General features: G+C 39.5%; 1 protein-coding gene across 1 annotated transcript; it reads right to left on the reverse strand.

The window, feature by feature from the left end:
- Positions 1 to 709: 709 nt before the first annotated feature.
- LOC116132962 (indole-3-glycerol phosphate synthase, chloroplastic) lies at positions 710 to 3,488 on the reverse strand. Its single transcript, XM_031418630.1, has 9 exons — positions 3,268 to 3,488; positions 2,714 to 3,151; positions 2,520 to 2,594; positions 2,382 to 2,426; positions 2,142 to 2,306; positions 1,828 to 1,906; positions 1,596 to 1,678; positions 1,368 to 1,436; positions 710 to 885 (listed from the first exon to the last, which is right to left on the reverse strand). The coding sequence occupies exons 1-9, from the start codon at positions 3,403 to 3,405 to the stop codon at positions 802 to 804; spliced, it is 1,176 nt and encodes a 391-aa protein (XP_031274490.1). The 5' UTR covers positions 3,406 to 3,488; the 3' UTR covers positions 710 to 801.
- Between the last annotated feature and the right edge of the window lie 12,812 nt (positions 3,489 to 16,300).

The raw sequence follows: 16,300 nt of genomic DNA on the forward strand, positions 1-16,300 counted from the left end.
TAATAAGTAGCTAAAGAGAATATATATACATAAACTTTTTATTTCAAACATTAAAAGTGTAATGATTGTGTAGATAAACAGAGCTCAAAAAGAGAGAATGATAAATATATTTATTTCCTTTAATTAGGGTAAAAAATAATTACTAAGATATTAAATTATTAACGGGAATAGTATTGATAAATTAAATTATTAATAACATCTCTCGTTCTATTAAAACGGACGGATTTGACAAAGTATGTGAGATTTTAAGACTAAAAAAAATGGACTTTAGAGGGTGGTGGATTTTCCAAAATCCATGTATTTCAACTTTTTCTTTAAAAACAAATGAATGATTTTATCAAATCCATGTATTTTACAAAATCACTTATTTAGAATTCCTCATCCAACCAAAGAGTTTTGTGGGTTTTGACTTTCAAGTTACGGCTTTAATTTTTGCTTAGGTCAGATTTAATTTTTATAATTTAGGTAGGTCAATATTCATTTATATTTTTGTTTTCTGATCTTGCTGGGCATTTAAATCTTGCATTACTCTGCATCAAACTATTGATCTATAAAATACACTAATATTATTCTCTGAAGTACAAAATTCAAAGAAGAAAAGAAAAGGGAAACATACGGGTATTGATTTATAAATACAATATATTATTATTCAGTACAAAATTGAAAATTCAAAGAAGAAAAGAAAAGGGATGCCGAATTAAGTTAATGTACGGGTAGAAATTGAATTGGAGGGTGTCTGAGCCATCTTCAATCCCAAAACTTGAAAGAATATACTGGTTGTATAAGCATTCTACCATGAGCTCATAAAGAAATGTCTTTGCCAAAAAGTCCAGCGATTCCTTTCCCGGGGTCACTTTGTTTCACAATTGACTCTCCAACCAAAACCTGCCAGGTCACACAATTTAATTTTACTCTACACAACATGTTCATTACAGATTTAACCACAAACCCATGTTTACACTTCCCAACTTATTTATATTTAACCTGCTTTCACTTTTCTTTAAAAAGCCATTTCAGGTAGTTTTCATGCTTCACACTCAACATAATCTTCATATGAAACTTTTCCAGATCAAAAAAATAAAACTAAAAGAACAGATAGCATGAAATCATTTCAACAACATCTCCCAGAATCTAATATTAGCTCCTACTTTTCTGTCATTCAAATGAACACATTCGGGGGAGGTTCAATTTGATTAAAGAAAATGCAACCTTATTAAGGGACAATGACGTAATATGTCAGGCATTCAAGACCGGTATGACAGCAATAACATAGATCTTAGACTCAAATAAAATAATTCCTGTTCTCAGTGGAAAATATGTCCAGAAATTTTGATTCTGTAATTAGGAGTGTAAAACTTGAAACTTACGGCTTTGGCACCAGCTTCTTGTACAAATGCAATATCATCATGAGTAAATAGAGCAGATTCACCAACTACCTGGAAGAGTCCAAAGTAAGAAATAGAAATGAGTTAGTTATAACATCACCTAAGAGAATGAAAACAAAAATTGCCTTTAACCACGAAAAAAACATTTGCACAAGTTGTAACATATCTCTTTTAGTGAATAGTTATAAAACTAGTAAAAAGACCACTTACGATTATGTCTTTTTCACGAATCTTTTGGCCACGCTCTCCTTCAAGAAGTTTCTTAGTGTTACTAATATCAACCTCAAATGTTTCTGTAGACAAGCAAAAATGACAGGTAAATAACTGGGTTATATCTGTATACTAAGGCGATTTGTAAGAGTTATTTAAGAGGATCAAAATTATAGTGCAAGGATTATAAGTTTCATAAATAAACAAATTTAAGAATAACAGAAAATCTTACCAAGATTACGATTGTTGATACCAATAAGCTCAATCCCCTCTATGCCAAGAACGCGATCCATTTCCTTCTCATCATGAACCTAGGATTAAACAACAGCATATGAAAACATTCAATCATCTAATTTTTTAAACCACAGTTTAGACTTTAGACTATGATATTGGAATAATTCATCATTAACCACAGGATTAAATTTGTTCAAAAGTATCTAACTCGTATAGACACATATGTTTCACCATTTGGCATTAAATATCCCATCTCAAACACTTTTAGAAGCAGAAATGATATTGGGATACAATGAAAAGCAGCATTCAAACCTCCACAAGCGCAGCCAAACCAAGCCTCTTGCAGATCTTAGTCATGTATTTGATGTCAAGATCTGGCAAAACAGCAGCAATCAAAAGAATTGCGTCTGCGCCCTTAGATCGGGCATAGTAGATCTGCCAAGCTTCTATAATGAATTCTTTGCACAGTAGAGGGCACTGCAAAATTGACTACCATTAGAACTATGACGAGGCAATATTATGAACTAAGCAAAAGCAAGTCAAACTACGAACCTTTACTCCAGCACTCCTTATTGCCTCCATATTCTCAAAGCTTCCCTTTAGTGATAAGATCAAAAACAAGTTAGATGAAAAATAATTAATCATCTTCAGCTTCAAATACAGAATGAACTCTGTATATTGCAAGTGTACCTTAAAATACTTCTCATCAGTCAAAACACTGAGGCACGCTGCTCCACCTTTCTCATAAGCTCTAGCAATCTCAACCTATCAAGAAAAGCATCAAAACAAATAACAATTAATAGAACAACAAAAAGAATAGAAAATAAGTAGAACCAAGTGAAACAATTAAAATGTAAAATTATGAGAGTGTCGGATATAGTTACCGGATCAAAATCCTCTCTGAGGATTCCTCTGCTAGGAGAAGCCTTCTTTACTTCAGCAATCAAAGCGGGAAGAGCAGTTCGTTCATGGGCAGCTATAAGAGCTCCAATAAAATCTCTAGCAGGAGGAGCATTGTCAAGTGCTTTCTTTAGTGTACCAAGTGGTTTTTTCTCTTTTAATTGTGAAACCTCAACATCCTTGTGCCATACAATCTCCTCTAAAATGTTGCGAGGAGTATTGCCCTCATTCTGAAGCCGAAACTCAAAGGGTCCAACGTAGTGCAAAGGAGGGCCAGTGGGGGGCCTTCTCCTAATTCTGATACCTTGGGTGGCAGCAACTTCATTGTGGAACATCCCCACTTCCCACTCTTTCACTTTAAGAGCAACTTCAGCATCCTCCTTCACAGCAGAAATCGAAGTCGACCCATCCTCGCTCTCACCCTAAAAAGAACAAACCAAATACGTTATATTAAAAAAACAAAAAAACAAAAAAAAAAGCAAAAAATTGAAAAAACTGATAATTGGAATGAAGTTAGCGATGCAATCGAAATTGTTACCAGTTGAGATCGAATGGGAGAGAAAAGAACAGAGTTGGAATGGGGAAGTGAACGTCGGAATAAGTGAGTGGGTGTGGGATTGAGGGAGGGAAAGGAAAGGCGGGGCGTGGGTGTTGTGAAAGAAACAAAGCCCTCCATAATTTCAATTCAATTCAATTGATGAGTGTTGGATTGGAATAATCCCAGGCTCCACCGATATTTTGGAGGTTGGGAGGTGAAGATATAGTGGGCAAGAGAGTTGAGTTTTGCTATTATAAGTTTCATTTGTTGTAACAAAACGCTATAAGCATGCTGCTTGCTTCGTTTACTCTTTTCTTTTAATTATTTAATATAATTTGTTTTATAATATGAAGGTAAGGTCTTGATATTTGATAATAAGCCCAATAAAGCCTAAAAATGGGTTCCCAAGTTTGTTTTTTTTATTTGAGAATATTTGTTTTATAATCATTTTACTTTTATAATATTATAAAGATAACTACAAAAATTTTACTTGTAGAAGGAAAAATCTACCTTTGCGGAAAGATGGATAGATCCGGTGAGGTTGAGACTACTAACGATCTACTGCACCTGCACACATAAAAAAACAAGCGTGAAGCAGACGGAAAACACTGGGGTGGTGTTTGTCGTAGGCGCTCCGACGCTCAAGTCAGCAAGGCTGAGTGAAGCAAGTTTAGTGAGGGTTAGGGAGAGGAAAGGTTACCGGGAGTCTAGTTGGGGACTGTGAGTCTGTGACTACGACTGTAATGCGAAGTTCTCAAGTGGGAACTCCAAGGTCTGAAGGTGTAACGTCTCTGTCCCTTGTGAGAGGACTGGTCTCTGTTGAAATAGTTATTGCATGGTCTTCGAATCTTGGTGGGACTGTGAGTCCTTGCAGCGGTGGTCCTCCCAAAGAGTGGAGCCTTTGGCTCCCTTATCTCAGTAGGAAAGGGAGTCCTAGCGTGCCTAGGATACAGACCTTAGACAAATTGGGATAATAATTGACTTCCTTAGTAGAGTTCAAATAGTACTGTAGTTTGTCGGCGACTGTGGGCTCCAAGTTGATCATAAGTCCAGAAGGTGTTCTAGGATTAGAATGCCTGGGTCCAGATGGGAAGGAACTGGGAAGGAACACCAGATAGGTCTCATCTGCAGAACTCTGAGTTGGGTCCCATCGGAATTGGGCCTGAGCTTTTCAACTTTGTTGAAGGTGTCTTCGTCTTTGGGCTTGTCTGGGTCGAGGACATTTTTTGCCCCTAACAATTTGCCCCCCACTCTCTGAGTTAACGTGTGCTTAGCTTAGAGAGTAGACTGCTTGGAGATGACTTTGGTAGGCCTTTGCGATCGACCCGTTGAACTTATGAATGTGCTGCTTCTCTGTTCCCTGAAACGAAAGGTGTAAGCTCTTGTTGTCGGCGGGGAATTTGGTATGCCAGTGTACCTAGGCGAGATGAAACATAGTCATGGACACGTTCGATACGTCCGACCGAGTGAAAAGGTGAGTCGACCATGTCACACTTGTCTGATGTACCAAGATGAGGGGGAGCATGAAAGAATCTATACGAAATCCCCTCACTCGGTCTGCCCTCCCAAGCGAGAAGGTGGGCGAATCCTCCCGTGGCGGTGCATTCGTTCGGTACGCTGGGGCGGATGGCTATATGAGTTGTCCTTTGGAGGTGACCTGTCTCGGTATAACGAGCTGGGTGAGTGGGCGTGTGAGCTATACCTTGAAGGCATGCCCTCTCGGTACTTCCCGCCGAGCGGAGTACATTAGCCTCAATTGGGTGGTGGTGCTTTAGGTTGATTGGTTGAATCCGAGCAGATGGGTATACATGTGCTTCAAATCGGGGAAACTTGTTCACTCGGTCGGGATGACCGAAGGGTGGAGTTCATGTTTCGCTAAGCAATGTTTGGTATGAGGCTGGAGAACTAAGGCTAGACAGTCAATAAATCCAATGGTAACCCCGCTCGGTCGGGTGAATCGAGCGAGTGGTTACCTTTCGGGAATGAAGTGCGGCTGGATAATCCACCTCTCGACACGTGTACAATCGAGGCGTTTTCTGAATTCGGGCGGGAAAATCAAAATCATGCAGTTCTCGATGACCAATTGTAGGACGCCACATGTTAGCTCTGACATCTTTTTGCTAATAAATATGTAGGGGCGACCACTCGTTTCATCTTCCCCCTTCCTTTTCTTTCACTTCGCGTTTTTCTTTGAAATTAGGTTCTCTTCGTAGCTTCGAAGGATTTCAGGATTTTGGCCATTTCTACAGTAAAAACTTGTTCCTTTATGCTCTTTCTGTTTAGTTTCTTGTTTTCTTCGTTTCTGTGGTGTTTTTTGGAAAGATTGAGCGAAAGTTTGGAAAGTTTTGGTGGCTTTTTGAAAGGTTTTGCCAGATTTTTTGGAGGTGCCGTGTTTTATTTTTAGAATAGGTTTGAATTTTGGGTCGAACGAAAAAGGTAGACAGAAATTTTTTATCGACGATCGACGGTGGTTTTTCTGGGTTTTTTTTGGATTTTTAGAAGATAGAGCGGATTGATACAAGTATCCCATTCGGCTCATCTCGGTTTGTTTGACCGAGTCGAGCGCAGTGTTCGGCTGGGTTTTGAAGTTTGATAGTCTTTTGGATTGACCGGTTTTCCAGACCGAGTAGTCGAAGTTGCTAGGCTGATTCTTGGTCATCCGGACCGAGTCAAAGGTCGATTTAGAGTTGCAAAATTTGGTGTTTGGGGATCGGGCAGTCAATGACTCAGGGCGAGTGGGCATCAGGTGGTTGCGTGTTGGATAGGGAATCGGTTGGTTGTTCAAGTCGAGCAGGGATCATGCGGTGCTAGGTTTTGGAGAGGGAGTCGATCGGTGGTGCGGGGCGAGTAAGGCTTTAGAAGGGGTAAGCTTTGAATTGGGAGAGGTCGGTCGCCTGGGGCGAGTGGGTAGATTGCTCAATGTCTAGGTCAAGATCGAGCGGTTCGAGTAGGGTCGAGGCAGAAGTTGGGGATGAGTACGAGAATGCCCCAAGTCTAGGCCTGCAATCGAACCGAACACGAACAAACAGGCCTGTTCGAAACACGTTCGATAAGCATGTTCGATTGTTCAAGTTCGTGTTCGAACTCGAACGAACACATGATGTCTGTTCGTGTTTGTGTTCGTTCGATTAACAAAATGCCCGTTCGTATTCGTTCGGCTAACTCATTCGAAAATGTGGGTTTGGACTTTGGATTTTCAAAAAAAAATATATATATATATATATATATATAATTGTGTATGTAAAAAATTATTATTATACATATATTAATCACAAATTAAATATGTTTAATATGTTATGAAATTACCAAAATTATAGGTTATCATTACATAAATTATCATAAATATTTTAAATATTTACATATATATTTTGTATCAACACCCATAAATTCATAGTGGAATGATGGTCTATTATAATATATGATCAATACATATGTGTGATTAATTTGTTATATATAATGTGCAATTGTGTATATACAAAATTATTATTATACATATATTAATCATAGGTTAAATATGTTATGAAATTACCAAAATTATATATTATTATATATTTATTATCATTACATAAATTATCATAAATATTTTAGATGTTTACATATATATTCTGTATCAACACCCATAAATTCATAGTAGAATGAGAGTCTATTATAATATATGATTAATACATATGTGTAATTAATTTGTTATATATAATGTGTAATTGTGTATATACAAAATTATTATCATATATATATTAATCATAGGTTAAATATATTATGAAATTACCAAAATTATAGGTTATCATATATTTATTATCATTACATAAATTATCATAAATATTTTAAATGTTTACATATATATTTTGTATAACACCCATAAATTTATAGTTGAATAAAAATCTATTGTAATATATGATCAATACATATGTGTGATTAATTTGTTATATATATATATTATCATTACTGTCTACATATATATTTTGTATCATGACCTATAAATTCATAGTGGTATGAGGGTTTATTGTAATATATGATCAATACAAATGTGTAATTAATTTAGATTTAATTAAGCTATTATGTTATTAAATTTGTTATGCTATATATCACTTGATTATACAATATGTTATATTCATAAATTTGTCATATTGTATTTAATTAAACTATTATATTATTAAATTTGTCATGCTATATATCACTTAATTATACAATATGTTATATTCATCAATTTACCATACTATATTTAACTAAGCTATTATATTATTAAATTTGTTATGCTATACATCATTTGATTATACAATATTTATTGTTTATCAATTTACCATACTATATTTATTATTTGTTAATTGAAATGCTATTTTATAATATTTAGGCTTCGTTTGGCTCAAGTTTGGGAATACTACTTTTAGTATTCTCAAAAAAATTAAATAGTAAAATGCCCAAAAACTCACAATATTATCCAATATTATTCAACTTTTTTTAAACCCCCTAAATTTTTTAATTTAATTAAATACCCCTAAATATTTTTTTTTAAAATTGTAAAAACACCCCTAAACCCACATTATACCAGATTCCGGCCACCACTATTGGAAGTTGGCCGGAATCTGGTAGGATCGCACACTACAGGCTGGATCTTGCTGGTAGTGTGCTGATCTAGCCTTTTTCGGCCAGATCCACAGTGGATCTGGCCGAAAAAGGCCAAATCTAAGGCCAAAGATCTAGCCGTTGACGGCCAGATCTTTGGCTGTAACCAGACGTCAACGACGACCGTATCTTTGGCCATCGTTGACGAGCAAATGCGGTCAGATCTTACCGTCAATGGCCAGATCTAGCCGTAGATCTGGCCGGCAAAGGCCATATCGGCGCACGACCGGTAAGATCCAGCCGGTCATGCACCGATACGACGACTCCGGCCACCCTCCGGCGGTGGTGGCCGGCTGTCCGTATTTGATGTGTGGGTTAGGGGTGTTTTTGTTAACTTTTAATGTTTTATTATAGGGGTGTTTTGTAAAAAAACAAACATAAGGGGTATTTTATTAATTTGTAAATCCTACATCGTAATACCCGCCTAATTCAACTTTTTTTTAACTTTTTTCAAAAAAACTTTTCCCAAAAACGTAAAAATGTGAACCAAACGGAGCCTTAATTATTGATTATATTTGGAAAAATATGAAGCTATTATGTTATTAGATTTACTATATTATATATCACTTGATTATACAATATATTATGTTATTAAATTTGTCATGCTATGTATCATAATAATTTATTACTTTTTAATTAAAATTCTATATACTTATATATTTAATTATTGATGACATTTGGAAAAAAAAAAAATCCAAACATATTATATATATAAGAAAAACAAAAGTATCATAATATTATATTATTAATTACCATTAAAAAAAATTCATCCAAACTAAATCAAACATAATATAAAAATGAAAAAAAAATTTATATAAATTATAATAATGCATACCATGTTTTTCGAATATAAATGAACGAACAATCGAACGATTGTTCGCGAACGGATAGATCAGTCGAACGTATAATGTTCGTGAACATAATCGAATGAACAACCCCTGTTCGAACTCGATCGAACGAATATCCAACTGTTCACGAACATTATCGAACAGTTATCGAACGAACAACGAGTTGTTCGAGAACTGCATGCTGATGATGCCCGAAGGTGGGGGCGTTCCTGTCGGTATACCGACCAGGGTGAACGTGGTTGCCCATGGGACGAGTGGCACCGCCCCGAGTGATGACGAGTCGGACAGGCAGGGGGGGAGTGGGGAAGACTCCGATAGAGTTGGTGATTCTGGGAGTTCACCCTCCATCGGTAGTGGCTCTGAGGACGAGCCGAGTCGACCTGGCGGTGGGATACTAAGCCGGGATTATCCACCCTTACTGAAGGATAATGATGTGCGGCGGATCCGGACGATGTATCATATTCTAGATTTCGTCGAGATCAGGGCGTTGTGGTCATACGAGCAGGTCGATTAGGAGGCAAAAAGCTGGGTGAACACCTACGAGAAATGGTTCCACGATGGGCTAAGGCTTCCCATCCCTCGCCTTGTATGGGAGGTCCTGAACCATTTCATGATCGCTCCATCCTAGCTTATGCTGAATAGATGGAGGTTACTGATGGCTCTGGAGGACCTTTGTGTGCGGAACCAGGTGATGTTTGGGCTACACGAGTTGTTGTATTCATATTTCTTGAAGGAGAACGACAAAGACAAAGGCCGATACTTGATAAACCTTAGGCATGATCGGGCTCACCTCGTGACCGACCTCTGGTCGAGTGACAAGAACTGTAAGGATCAATACTTTTTTATGAGAGGTGATGCGGTCTTTGGGGAAAGAGGCTAGAGCGAGATTCTGTGCACTTGGCCAGCCACTGGTGAGAAACTTTGTCTTTACCTTGGATTTTGGTTACTAAAATCTTATTGTGTTTCTTCTTTGCAGATCTTGAATTCAACCGAGCCGGGCAGAGTGGGGACGGCTTGGACGTGCAAACCCAGAAGATTCTAGTCATTCCAAAAGCATAGAGGGATTGGCGGGTGGTGTTGGAGGAAGCTAACCTCAGGACAAGTCACCTTTGGGCCGGAGTAGGAGCGATCCAGCGAGGTATCCCCTTCCCTTCGCTGAAGCAAACCTGGGGTGTGCTGCTAGCTCGCTACGTCTTGAGTGCGAGTGAGTCTATCACGAGAAGTCGTGAGGAACAGAAGAGGGAGTCCTCTGCCAGAGAGGAGAGGAGAGGAGAGAAAAGCGGAGGATGTGGTGGCCACTCCACTAAGTTGTCAACCTGTGACCGAAACTGGGTAATCTAAGACCGTAGTCTTGGATGAGGAGACTGAAACGATCACTTTTAGCATCCTAACTTCTGCGTCAACCTCCTTGGATGCTGTAATAACTGCTTCATACTAGGTTATTCATAGAAATACATAAAGTAAAATGCATTTATATTAGCAAAAGTAAATGGGCCCGAAATTTTCTTTTAATACATATAATCATTCTTTATACAAAGTAAGGTATCATTTGTAAAAGTTATCAAAAACAGTGGACAGTGTAGCTATTGCTCCCCTCGCTTACCAACGCCTACCCGACCACGTCCTCACCTAGATCCTGCAAACACAAAGATAAACAATGGGGTGAACACAAAATAATGCTCAGTAGTAAATCCTCTGCTCGTCTATCCCAGTAACTCTTTCTCTTAATTCTTTCCTTACACTCTTCTCCTCTCATTTATTTTGTTTTTCTGTTTCTCTTTCACATAGCTCTCTTTTCTATTAACTTTCTGTTGTATGTCACAGCCTCATCTTACCGGAGGCACGGCTGAGTGGAGATCACAAAGCACCCACCCACTCTTTTGTGACTTCTACTCATTCTGTTTCTCTCTTCTTTCTCATATTTTCTCTTCTTTCTCACTTGAATGTCACGGCCTCATCTTACCGGAGGCACGGCCGGGTGGAGTTCACAAAGCACCAACCCACTCTTCGGTGACTTCCGGTGGAGTTCACAAAGTACCACCCATTCTTAGATTTTTCTCATTCTCTTTACTTTTAGAGTAGCTCATTCTCAAAGTTCTCTACTCTTTCTCAAACTACTTCTTAATGCACAATATGCATAAGGATGGTTCATGCTTAAAGTTTCTACTTAATGCCTTATGAAATGCACAAATGCAATATTGCATTAAGATGTCATTCTGCACAGGTCACATCAAGAAGACATAACTTGAGTTATACACATCGGATTGATACTATTTTGGTCTCGTTTTAAAGCTTAGAGAATGGGCTAACTTTTATGTTTTGGTCTAAACCCAGTTCAATCCGTAAGATGCCCAAATCACCTAGAAAGTCACGGCTGTGACAGGGCAATTTGGTAACATGTTTTCACTTAGGCATTTCATCAAACATTAGTTGTGCCACAACAAACCCTATTCAATTATCATTCTATTTATTTCTCAAACCATCCAAAATGAAGAAAAACTCTCTTGTAGCATCACATACCTACATGGCACACACCCTCCCAAAAAATTTTCCCAATTCTTCCAATTTCAACCCTCATCAAATCATCACATATACTTCTCATATTCAATATATCCAACAATAAGCTAATACATCTACATCTCATCTCATTCTCAATAACACAACATATGCTATTTAAATAATCTCTACTCACTTGAATTCTTAATTTTAGCTTGGTTGGATTTTGAGTGGAATTTACTTACCTTGTGCTTGAGTAGTCTCTCCTAAACTCTCTACTCTTGTTGGATTTCAATCTTCTCTAACCCTAAGCATAAACTCTTAAGATCTCACCTTTATATAATAAATCATATATAAAGAGTGAATCCTTACCTTTTGATGCCTTGAATCAAAACCCTATGAAAATCTACTCAAAAGCCCTCAAATTCCTTGGAAAAGTGAATGAAAATTTAGAGAAAAAGGAGGAGGAGTGTGGGGGTGGTATGAACGAATAAGGGTTTCAAACCCTTAACATTTTAGTTTATAAACTCATTTTCCCATTTTGCCCTAACTCTTTCCTAGAAATTCCATCTTTGTCCCTTAGAAGCAATTCCATCTTTGTCCTTAGAAAGCAATTCCATCTTTGTCCCTTAGAAAGCAATTCCATCTTTGTCCCTTAGTCAATTACCAAAATGCCTTCACTTTTATTGAATTCTCTATGATTTTCTATCTCTTTTCACTCCCCACAAAATCAACTATTTTGAGTGAAAACTATTTTACCCTTAATGTAATTTTAGGCATTTTCTTCATATTCTCTTAAAATAATTATAACAAAATTTAACTAAGGGCTATACAACATAATTTAAATCATGTACCTCAATGTTGGGTGTTACAGACGCAGCTTCTATGACCAGTTGGCCGCTCATTCTTGTTCCTAGCGGACGAGACTCGTTTGAACTAGATGGGTGCGATCGCGCCGCTGATTGGGGGGTTTCCCATGCTTTCCAGGTATGAGCCGGAGTTTTACCATATTGTGTTTATTGTGGTCGTATTAGGGTGGAAAAAACCGTTAACCGAACCGGTTAACCAAAAACTTGAACCGAACCGTTTTTCGTTTAAAAAATGATTGAACCGAACCGGTCCTGTTTCGGTTAAAAACCTTTATGAACCGAACCGAAAATTCGGTTCGGTTAACCGGTTTTAAACCGGTTAAATATGGGTTCCTATTTAGCCCAATTATGAATTATGGGCTGCTTTTTTCGGCCCAATTTGGTCGTCACACTCCATTTGGCCCATTTTTTTTTCCATTTTTTTTTTTTTACTTGAATTAAAATTATGCTTTACCAAACGATGAAGAAAAAGGAGGCTGAAGTCCAATCATGGTGTTCTGTTCTCGCTTCTTATCCAAATCAAACAGAAAAGCTGTGAAAGAGAAGAAATGGAGAAGACGAAAAAGAAAAAAAGAAACAGAAAAGTGAAAGGAGAAGAAGACGAAAAAGAAAAGGAAAAGTGGAGAAGGAGACGAAGAGAAGAAGACGAAAAAGAAAGAGAAATTGGTGAAGGAGAGGAAGAGAAGAAGACGAAAATGTGAAGAATAATTGAAAAAAGAAAGAGAAAGCAGTGAAAGGAGAAAGAAGACGAAGAAAGATAAAAAAGTTGGTGAAGGAGAGGAAGAGAAGAAGACGAAAATGTGAAGAAAAACTGAAAAAAGACAGAGAAAGAAGTGAAAGGAGAAAGAAGAAGAAGAAAGAAAATAGTGAAAGAAAAAAAAGTATTTGCATGAGAACCAAACCCAAGAAAATGCGCAGAGTAGCAGACTGCAGGTCTGCGTAGCTGATACCAAGAAAAAGGGGGGGAAAAAATAAGGGATTTTTTTATGTTTTTATTTTTTTCAAAACCGGTTCGGTTAACCGGTTTAATATTATCCTTAAACCGTTAACCGAACCGAAAATTCGGTTTAATTATTTTGAAAACCGAAACCGAACCGGTTGATTTGAAAAACTGGTTTTTCGGTTCGGTTTCGGTCCGGTTTCCCGGTTTGGTTCGGTTTTCGGTTTTTTTTTTCCAGCCCTAGGTCGTATACTGATCAAGTTGTTTTGTTATGTAGGCATTCACCAACAGCTTGCACCTGAAGAAGTCCATCGTGTCGCAAGAGAAGAAGATACATGATGTATCCAAATCAAATGCCAGTCTACGCTAGAGAGAGGCAGTGGCCCAGAAAGCCGAGCGGGAGAGCCGGTAACATTTGAGAGAGGTCAAGGTCGGGTTGGATCGACTGAGGAGGGAGCTGGCCGAGAAGAATGCAAAGGTCGAGTCCCTAAGGGAGCAATGCCTCAGCATCGTTGATAATGCCATCATCAGGGCTAGGGGAGAGCTCATGCTCGAGTACAAGGTCGAGAACACCTCCTATTGGAACCTGGATAAGGACATCCAGCTTCTGCGGGAGATAGAGGAGGAGGACGCTGTTGCTCGTGTGGAGGAGCGGGTTGGTGATCAGATTCTTGATCTTGCTAGCCAGCCAGGGCAATCGATCACAGAGGATATAGGCGACCAGGCTGCGGGGGCGAGTGCTGGGGTCGGTGATAAGGTGACCGAGTCGGAGATAGGTGAGACGACTCGCACTGATGACGTGGGCCATGATGCCTCTTAAGATTATTTTTTACTCATGTATTTTGGGGTCTGTGATGCCCTTCTATGGCATGTGTGCCTTCTTTTATACTTGATACTTAGTCGTTTGAGGCTTTTTTATCTTATATTTGGTCGTCAGTGGCTCTTGTGTTTTTGTTTTATTGCTTTCCTTGTGGATGGATGAGTTGGTTACTTGATTGTTTATAGATGTATTAGGGGTTGACCCGATTGCTTGTGCTTTGTGATTTTGATGAGGCCAAGAGGCTGAGTTGTTTAGATTGTCTAGTGGGTTGGGTTTATGACTCGTCAATTGGAGGTGTAAGTCTTTGAATCGGTCTGGGTCGACTGAAGATATAAACTTATAAATCGGTTTGGGTCGATTGAAGGTGAAAACTTACGAATCAGTAGTCTGGGCCGACTGAAGATATAAACTTATAAATCGGTTTGGGCCGATTGAAGATGTAAACTTACGAATTGGTCTGGGCCGATTAGGTGTAAACTGTTCTATTGCTGAACAGTGCTTTATTGAATTCGGTCCACGAGGCTGACTGACGGTGAAGGAGGTGGATAGGCCTACTCATCCTTTTAAAAACAGAAAAAAAGAAAACAGAAATGTCGATGGAGGAGTTAAACTAAAAGTAGTAACGTTTGAGATGGACTGCATTCCAACTGTTGTTGATGTCTTTGCCTTTGGGGGTTTGGAGTCGGTAGACGCCCTTCCTTACTTCCTTGACGATCTTGTAAGGACCCTCCCAGATGGGGCCGAGCTTGTCAGAGTTGATCTCCCTAGTGTTTTGAAAGACCTTGCGGAGGACCCAGTCGCCTGTTTTAAAAGTTCTTTTTCGGACATTGCGGTTGTAGTGACGGGCGGCCTGCTGCTGATAAACTACGTTGCGGATGTTCACTCGCTCGCGTAGTTTGTCGACAGTGTCCAGGTTGTGGCAAAGGTTATGGCTGTTGGTTTCTTCGTCCACCCATTGGAGTCTGGTGGAAGGGACTGATACTTCGACTGGGATGACTGCTTCAGATCCATATGTGAGGGAAAAAATAGTTTCGCCTGTGTGGATGAGCGGGTTATAGTCCGATAGGACCAAAGGACTCCGAGTAGTTCATTTGCCCATGCGCCATTGGCTTTTTGCAAGCGCCTCTTTAAAGTCTGTATGATGGTTTTATTAGATGGTTCGGCTTGGCCGTTGGACTGGAGGTTGCAGGGGGTAGAGAAGCTAAGCTTGATCCCCCACATGTCGCAGAAATCTCTGAAGCTTGAACTGATAAATTAGGATCCATTGTCGGTGACGATTTCTTTCGGTATCTCAAACCTGCATATGACGTGTTTCCAGATGAAAGCTTTTACCTCTCGGTCTCTGACTTGTGTGAGTGCTTCGGCTTTGATCCACTTAGTAAAGTAGTCGGTGACCGCCAACATGAAGACCCGCTGCCCAGGCGCGGTCGGAAACTTTCCAACTATATCCATTCCCCACTTCATGAACAGTCAAGGTGTGAGAGTGGAGTGAAGTCGCTCAGGTGGGAGGTGTGAGACGTGGGCGAACCTCTGACAACTGTCACATTTCTTCGCCTAAGCTGTTGAGTTAGTACGGATGGTTGGCCAATAGGAGCCAACGGTGATCACTCAGTGTGCAAGGTTGCGTCCTCCTGCACGATTTCCACATTCGCCTTCATGGAGTTCGGCGAGAACCCGTTTGGCCTCTTCTGGGCTTATGCCTTTAAGGTAGGGACCAGAGAATGACTTCCTAAAGAGCTAACCCTCATATATGGTGAACCTAGCGGCTTTTGCTCTCAGGTCGCGTGCTTCATTCTTGTCAGTTGGGAGCTCATTGTATTCCAAGTATTTTACTATCGGGGTCATCCAGGAGTCAGCCAGTTCGATGTCCATTACTTCTTCGGGTGATTTGTTCGCTGGTTGTTCCTTTCAGTCGGCCGGCCATTAGAGGAATAGTAGAGGGATGGATGACTGGGAAGAGCATTGAAGGCTGAGCCAAGGTTAGCAAGGGCGTTAAAGTGGGTGTTCTCCATTCTTAGGACTTGGGCGATGGAGAATTCTTTGAAGGCGGTCTGCAATTCTTTGACAGGCTCATGTATGCTGTCATCTTTGAGTCGTGGGCTTGGTAAGTGCCTTGTAGTTGGTTGACCACGAGTTGGGAGTCAGACTTTACCTCCAACTTCCTTACTCCAACTTCTTTGGCTAGGGAAAGTCTAGCAATGAGTGGCTCGTATTCAGCTTCGTTGTTAGTGCACTTGAATCCGCATCGTATGGCTCGCTGGATGACGTCTCCTTTTAGAGTAGTAAGTACGACACCGAGCCCGCTTCCATTCACGTTGCTTAAGTCATCCACTAAGAGAGTCCACTTTGAAGGTGATCCATTATTCATGGACATTAATTCTCTTTCTGCTTGGACGGTGGTGTTCGGGGTGAAATCTGCAATAAAGTTTGCCAGTGCCTG

Source organism: Pistacia vera, unplaced genomic scaffold, assembly GCF_008641045.1.
Source record: "Pistacia vera cultivar Batoury unplaced genomic scaffold, PisVer_v2 Contig264, whole genome shotgun sequence".
Classification (NCBI taxonomy): Eukaryota; Viridiplantae; Streptophyta; class Magnoliopsida; order Sapindales; family Anacardiaceae; genus Pistacia; species Pistacia vera.